Genomic DNA, 7419 nt, shown 5'->3' with positions numbered 1-7419 from the left:
TATTCTGATGGGACTGCCTTATTCTGTAGCAGCTAGGCATTTGATGTTCGTTAACAGCTAATGACGGTGGAGAATGATTGTGAGGACTGAACACTAGGTCTCAGTTCATGGCTTGAGTAGAGGTCAAGCTGCTTTGGGTCCTACGTGGCCCTGTTTACATCATGCAGCTCCTTGTGAATGAGGAAAAATGGGTTTAAAGATTTAAACCCAAAAGAAAAAGAAATGCTTAAGAGTGATCAGGTTTTTAAGCGATCCAGGCATGTGCTGCAAAGTCATTGGTATGGCCAGAAGCATCCTAAAAGGAGGCAAATGCCATTTGTTGGGAGGAAAAGGGAAGACATGCCAAAATTCATCAGCTCAAACTCTGAAATTCAACAACCAACAATTTTGCTAAAAGAAAAAAGGGTGCCACTCCTCAATGTCCTCATCACCATGATTCACTGCACAGGTGATAAACTTATACTAATATTTCCTTGGACCAGATTTTCCATCACTTTGATATAATAAATATTTTTTTTTCTAAAACCCTTTTCTTAGCAGAACAAAATTAATGAATTGGAATCCTGTGAAGAGTGCTTAACCCCGACCATACATTTGAACAAAAAATAATCACTAGTCATGCACCGCAGCAAGGCGAGGCCTTGTTGGAGTTGACACTTTGGGTCCATCAGGCCTTCTAAAACCTGACAATGCAACAGAAGAATCTGTTCACTGGGCCTTCTAGGACTGCCCATAAAAACCCATTTTCCATTCTCCCTTCACTTCTTGGAAGACAAAATGCTGATGTCCCCTTGAGTTATGGGAAATGAAAAATGCTGTTTCTTGCAATAATTCAGAAGGAACATGTTCAGGTAATAGTATACCCAAGATTAAGATACCAAGGCTTAAACTATTACTTATATAGTAGACATTAATAAAACAATTAATATCCAGGAAGAAGAGATAATGATTGGACTATAAGAAAGGAGGGTGTTTCAGCAGATCATACGGCATGTATCAAGGTCAACATTTGTTTCACTCTAGCAACATTCATCCTTGTACACCCTTTGTTATTTGTATTATTATGTTGGATTTATTTTTTATAAATTTTCTTGGGAAACCAAGAAAAATTCTCACATTTTTATTATTCTTCTGTGGTGTAGTTTGCACTTTGGAGGATGGGAAATTGAACCAAGTTTTTTGAATAAAACCTTGATGGTGTTGCTTGTTAGGATTAGATTGTGATTGCAAATTTGCAATGAATGAAGGGATGAGAGCCCCTCAACTTATTATCTTTCTTCCTCTTGTCAAACTCTGAAAAAGATACTCCAGAAACATAATCATATCATTCTTATATTATTCAAATTTGCCATTAGCTACCCTTTTTTTTTTCCTTCCCCCTTGTCTAGCCAATTGGTAGTAGAACAATTCAAAATACTTTTTCTTGGCTTTCTCTGTTTTTGAGTGTGGTTGACACTTTTTTGTACTGTCATCTTATTTGGTAGTATGATCATAGTTCTAATGAAAATTAGTATTTTCCAAGTTGTGACAACAATTTCAAGACAAATAAAGAGGAAAATGACAAAGGTTTGGGGATTGAACCACTAAACATGAAGAGGAATCCATCCCCAATTCATGAACAGAAGGTCAAAAAAGTAATGCAGATAAAAACAATAGTAGTACTGAATAAAAATCTCAAATCTGAATCCTAAGATCATTATTATACCATACAAAAGGCAAGAAGTTAAGACAAATTATGATTGGCACCAAAATATCATTTGATTACTATTATCTTGAGTCTTGAGTGACATACCATGAATGAAGAGAGAATCCATCTCCAACAACTACAAATTTTTTTCATTTTTAGATGAGTTAAAAGCACCAGTATGTTGCAGCTTATTCTTCAATAAAGATACAGTATATGCACAAAAGATAAATTTTTCTATTTCAGGATAAATTATTCAAAGGCTTAAATAGGATAAATTATTCAAACAACAGGGAAAGTGACAATAAGAAATATACTGTGCAGGTAAGAGAAGCTACTTCTTGGGTGCTTCTTTGCAAGACAGCTTGTCATAGACTGGCATTATCTCTCTATCCCTCTCTCTCACGTTCAATGAAAAAGCCTTCTTTCAAGGCTACCATCTCTAAAAACTCTTTCTTCCTCTTTTAAGCCAAGAGAGAAAAGCAAACATTTTTTCCTTTCTTTGGCATTGGTGAGAACTCTATAATGCGTCTACTTTGAATCTCCTGTTTTTCCACATGAACATTTCATTTATTTACTTTTTTTTCCTTGAATGCTACTAACTTTTTTGAGCCTCCTTTACTACAAGCTTGAATGTAGTATTTGTTTTCTTGCTGTTGTGCACTGACAGTGATGTTCATTTCATTCTCTGTTGACCCACATTACTCTCAGCCTCAAAAGTCTACAGTCAAATTCCCTCAACTCCTTTGTTTCAGGCCTATATATTTGGAGCTTTCCTTGCAACTCTTCTCTGTGTCCACATTTCTCTGAGAAGGTAAATCTTCGATGTAAGCTAAAAGGATTGTCTTTTCTGTAACTTAAACATCCAATGCTTGAATCATTTCTAAATATCTTCAGCATTCTTATTCTGGGTTTTGAAGTGTGCCCCTTGAGACTGAATATTGATTTAATGATGTCAAAATTTTTTCTTTTTTCCTGTTAGTGTAATATATATATACAATTTAAATCTCTATCTGGGTTCTCTTGTAGCACCGTTTTTTTTTAGCATCTTTCTAAAGTTTGAGTTGATTTTGCCATATGGGTTTCTTGTCTACACAGATTTAATATTGTGTGTACCTCCAATGACCAGCTTCTACATACCATAATGGCACTATGAATGTTGTATCTTTGCAACAACTTCTAAACTTCTAGCACCATAGTTCCAGAATTCAAGAGAGCGCTTAGTTGTCTTAGTTCTCATAACAAACAATGGAAGAGAGCTTTGTTCCATTTCGTGGAATCAAGAATGACCTTCGAGGGAGACTGAAGTGCTACAAGCAAGACTGGACTGGTGGTTTCGGGGCAGGTTTCAGGTACCTTGTTGTCTTGTCATTGCAAACATTGGAGAGCTATACATTGCTATAGAAACAAGGGATATCAGATTACACGGTTCAAGCACAAAAGCATCTGTTCAGTTTATTTGCTTGATGTTGTTTTATAATTGTATAATTCTTTGTAGGATTTTGGCCCCCACCACATATATATTTTTCGCATCAGCAATTCCTGTTATTTCATTTGGAGAACAGTTGGAAAGAGATACAGGTAAAAGTATACATTTTTATGTAAATTTTGCCACTTATTTTATGGGGTGGAGATAAAGATTGCGCCTAGAATGGAATGAGTATGAATGTGTGGCTCTATATATATATATTTGCTTGAAGGTCTCAACTGCTTCATGTTCTTGATTGTTCCTTTGTGTTGACAGATGGGGTTCTCACAGCAGTCCAAACGTTGGCCTCCACTGCACTGTGTGGAATAATACACTCTATCATCGGAGGTCAGCCTTTGCTGATCCTTGGAGTTGCAGAGCCAACTGTAATTATGTACACATTTATGTTCAATTTTGCCAAGAATAGGCCGGATTTGGGATCAGAGCTCTTTCTTGCATGGACTGGATGGTAACTTCTTCATTTCTTGCTAGCAGATAAAGCTGATTTTGTGATTTATGCTTCCGGCTTTTATATTTAGGCATCTGATCGGTTTTTATGGAAATTTATAATATTCACTAAAGCATTTATGGACATGCAGGGTGTGCGTGTGGACTGCGATCTTGCTGTTCCTGCTGGCTATCTTAGGAGCTTGCTCCATTATCAACAGATTTACTCGTCTTGCTGGGGAGTTGTTTGGCCTTCTTATTGCAATGCTCTTCATGCAGCAAGCTATTAAGGTGAGAAACATCCTTGTTTTATTCCATCCTTACACCATACAGGCAAACAAATAAAGATTTAAAGTTGCTTCTTCTACCATGCAAAATTTCTGTTGAACGAATTTCAAACTATAAACTACTGAATTGGGATAGGGCCTTGTTGATGAGTTTCGCATACCTGAAAGAGAAAATCCAAAGTTGCTTGAGTTTCAACCTTCATGGAGATTTGCAAATGGGATGTTCGCTTTGGTTTTGTCATTTGGCCTTCTGCTTACTGCATTAAGAAGCCGAAAAGCACGATCTTGGCGATATGGATCTGGTGAGTTTTTGTTAGTATCCTTACATGCTCCTAGTCCCACCACTACAAGTTCACATATCCAACATAAATTTTTTAGAAAAATAAAAATTCTTATGACTGAAATCCATTAGCTATCATAGGCCATTATCCAGTAAGCCTTTAAAACCTTGGTTTCAGTTAAGCTCTAAATTGTGTTTTTCAGTCTACCCTTCAAACCCTGCCATAGCCAAAAATTTTATTAGTTAGAGCCTGTTTGATTGAGGAGGGTGAAGGAATTGCCTTCCACTTCCCTTGAACGCAATCAGACAAGAAGTGGACTACTTTGAAAATGTCCGAAATTCATGCCCAAGAAGAGATGGACCAGTGAATAGGCTGCATGTTAATAAGTGTCAGCTTTACTGAAAATTTACTCAATTATCTTTATCTTCCCAAAGGATCATTGCGAGGCTTCATAGCAGACTATGGTGTGCCATTGATGGTTCTGGTCTGGACGGCTATTTCTTTTGTACCAGCAGGAACTATTCCAAAAGCAATTCCAAGGCGCCTCTTCAGTCCCAATCCATGGTCACCAGGTGCATATGAGAACTGGACTGTCATCAAGGTAATTGAGTCGTCGTTTTTAACTTGACAATATCGGATATTTCCTGTTCTATAGTTTTAGGTCTTCTCTAACGAAAGTATTTCCCATTTTTTTTTTAAAGAGAAAGGCATATTGATGAATGATGATAAATGGTAAAACTAACAGGATATGCTAAAGGTTCCAGTGCTCTACATAATTGGAGCTTTCATTCCAGCAACAATGATCGCCGTCCTGTATTATTTTGACCACAGTGTAGCTGCTCAACTCGCTCAGCAGAAGGAATTCAATTTGAGAAAGCCACCTTCTTTTCATTATGATTTACTTCTTCTGGGATTCTTGGTAGATGGGCTTCCTGTTCCCTACTTTCTCCATTTTGATGTGCACTTTGTTTTCTGCTACTTTTATCTCGTTTTGCACTGAGCTGGCTCTAATGATGAGTGTAAATTTTGTAATTGCTTGGCAGACAATATTATGTGGTCTTATTGGCATCCCTCCAGCAAATGGTGTCATTCCACAATCTCCTATGCATACTAAAAGCTTAGCTACATTGAAGCACCAGGTAATTCTATCCAATTACGGTTGTGCTTTTTATAATGTCAAGTGGCTCGGCCTCAAGTTCTTCATGTTATGACCATGAATGTCATTATGTCAATGCATTAAAAAGTTTTTTCTCTCTGCATAGTTGCTTCGAAACAGACTAGTAGCAACAGCCCGCAAATGTATGCGTAAGAATGGAAGCTTGGGACAAGTGTACGAAAGCATGCAAGAAGCATATCAACAGATGCAGACTCCACTAATCTACCAAGAACCTTCTGCCCAGGTACTCAGCTTATAACGATTTCTTCGCATAAAATCTGCCACTGACATGATTTTACTTTTTCTTAACCAAAAGTCCATAATCCTTTATGCCGATGGTTGAGTAACCCAGCCTAAACTTCTTTCCTGAACAGGGATTAAAGGAACTGAAAGAGTCAACCATTCAAATGGCTTCAAACATGGGAAATATTAATGCCCCAGTTGATGAGACAGTATTTGATGTTGAGAAGGAAATTGATGATCTGCTGCCTGTTGAGGTAAAAGAACAGCGGCTCAGTAACTTGCTTCAAGCTACAATGGTTGGAGGATGTGTTGCAGCAATGCCTTTCATTAAAAAGATCCCAACCTCAGTGCTTTGGGGCTATTTTGCATTCATGGCCATTGAAAGCTTGCCAGGGAACCAGTTCTGGGAGCGGATATTGTTGCTCTTCACAGCTCCAAGTAGAAGATACAAGTAACCTCTTATGTCCATTTACTTTATCATCTTGCAGTGTATTTTTAAGTTTTAACCGATTCCCAATTATTTAGCCTGCTTATTTACTCAATTATTTCTTTCAGAGTACTGGAGGAGTACCATGCCACTTTTGTGGAAACTGTACCTTTCAAGACAATTGCAGTATTCACGATCTTCCAGACTGCTTACTTGTTTGTTTGTTTTGGGATCACTTGGATCCCAATTGCTGGGGTTCTTTTCCCATTAATGATCATGCTTTTGGTTCCTGTGAGACAATACATTTTACCCAAGTTTTTCAAAGGGCCACACCTTCAAGATTTGGATGCTGCAGAGTATGAAGAGTCACCAGCTGTACCATTCAACCTTGTAACTGTAAGTTCATACCATAATTCTTTAGCTCCCGAACAGCAGCATAGCAAATGATTATAGATATCATTAGAGTACCCTTTGAATGCTATGCACCATTGACCTTACGGTTAATGGATAGTAGTGGCCTGTTGAGCCCATTTTTTCTTGATGGTTAATGTTGGTTTTCTACAGCAGGAAGGAGAGCTGGTTAGGACAGCTTCATTTGCTGATGATGGAGAGGTTTTAGATGGAATGATCACACGAAGCAGGGGTGAGATCAGACGAATGTGCAGCCCAAAGGTAACAAGCTCCACTGCAACACCATCCAAAGAATTTAAGAGTCTGCAGAGCCCACGTTTCTCAGAGAAGGTGTACAGCCCCAGAGTAAGCGAACTGAGAGAGGAGCAAAGTCCCGGGAAAGTTGGAAGAGGGTCATTCAGTCCGAGAACTCATGAAGGCAAGCCATCAAATTTAGGAAAAAGTGGTTAGGAATATGACATAAATAGGCAAGTATTGTACCAAGCTGCCACAAAGAAAAAAATATATAAGTAGAAAATAGTTTTATGAGCATGCAGGAAGTCTGCAACATTTCCCTCACTTTCACTTTTTTTTTTTTTTTTAATTTTGAAGCTCTTAATCTTGGCTATCACTTTTGTAAAATATACTACCTTGCTCTCCATTAACGGAAGGAATCAGATATTCAGTTAATAATAGAAGGCCAATCCTCTGTTTCACTTTAATTTTCCAGACAATTCCCCCTGAGATGGAAAAAGGAAATTCTGCTTTTGTTAACAGATTCATGACTATTAGCTGATCCCGAGGACAAACGCTTCTGTCAAATCTAATAGCACAAGTTGGTCACGAAACCATCCTCTAAAAGCTCCTTTTTCATTAGTCTTGGAAAAGTATTAAATTCTATCATTTTGTCCACCATGAAAGACAACAAGCAACCTCAAAAGCGACCTGGGTTTAGTTCATGTTCATGTAGCCAAACGCCTTAGAAGGGACAATTTCCTCGAGAGTAACAAAAGTCAATACCCTTTCAATATCAGAA

The 7419-nt window shown here is 37.8% G+C and overlaps 1 protein-coding gene across 5 annotated transcripts; it reads left to right on the top strand.

Moving 5' to 3' along the window:
• On the top strand, nucleotides 1993–7105 carry LOC18603732 (probable boron transporter 2). Of its 5 annotated transcripts, XM_018120059.1 has the most exons (14): nucleotides 2017–2195; nucleotides 2440–2498; nucleotides 2783–3036; nucleotides 3183–3265; nucleotides 3429–3621; nucleotides 3752–3890; nucleotides 4023–4188; nucleotides 4602–4768; nucleotides 4913–5086; nucleotides 5211–5306; nucleotides 5430–5567; nucleotides 5698–6017; nucleotides 6122–6389; nucleotides 6558–6854. In XM_018120059.1, exons 3-14 carry the CDS (start codon nucleotides 2933–2935, stop codon nucleotides 6852–6854), a joined length of 2145 nt encoding a protein of 714 aa, XP_017975548.1. In that variant the 5' UTR covers nucleotides 2017–2195; nucleotides 2440–2498; nucleotides 2783–2932. The 5 variants fall into 5 exon arrangements, with proteins under 5 accessions (XP_007035927.2, XP_017975548.1, XP_017975549.1 ...); XM_007035865.2 differs by lacking the exons at nucleotides 2017–2195; nucleotides 2440–2498 and adding an exon at nucleotides 1993–2008 and having other exon boundaries at nucleotides 2814–3036; XM_018120060.1 differs by lacking the exon at nucleotides 2017–2195 and having other exon boundaries at nucleotides 2263–2498; nucleotides 2814–3036.

The sequence above is a fragment of the Theobroma cacao genome, chromosome 4 (genome assembly GCF_000208745.1).
Source record: "Theobroma cacao cultivar B97-61/B2 chromosome 4, Criollo_cocoa_genome_V2, whole genome shotgun sequence".
Taxonomy (NCBI): Eukaryota; Viridiplantae; Streptophyta; class Magnoliopsida; order Malvales; family Malvaceae; genus Theobroma; species Theobroma cacao.
The sequence above is the reverse complement of the archived record's forward strand: the minus strand, read 5'-3'. Positions and strand labels throughout refer to the sequence as shown.

What these genes read in the sequence shown, in the direction of transcription:
- LOC18603732 (XM_018120061.1), top strand. Translation starts at nt 2,933, where the DNA reads ATGGAAGAGAGCTTTGTTCCATTTCGTGGAATCAAGAATGACCTTCGA. An exon ending in AGAACTGGACTGTCATCAAG is followed by an intron (nt 4,769 to 4,912) that starts GTAATTGAGTCG and finishes TAAAACTAACAG; the next exon opens with GATATGCTAAAGGTTCCAGT. An exon ending in TACTTCTTCTGGGATTCTTG is followed by an intron (nt 5,087 to 5,210) that starts GTAGATGGGCTT and finishes ATTGCTTGGCAG; the next exon opens with ACAATATTATGTGGTCTTAT.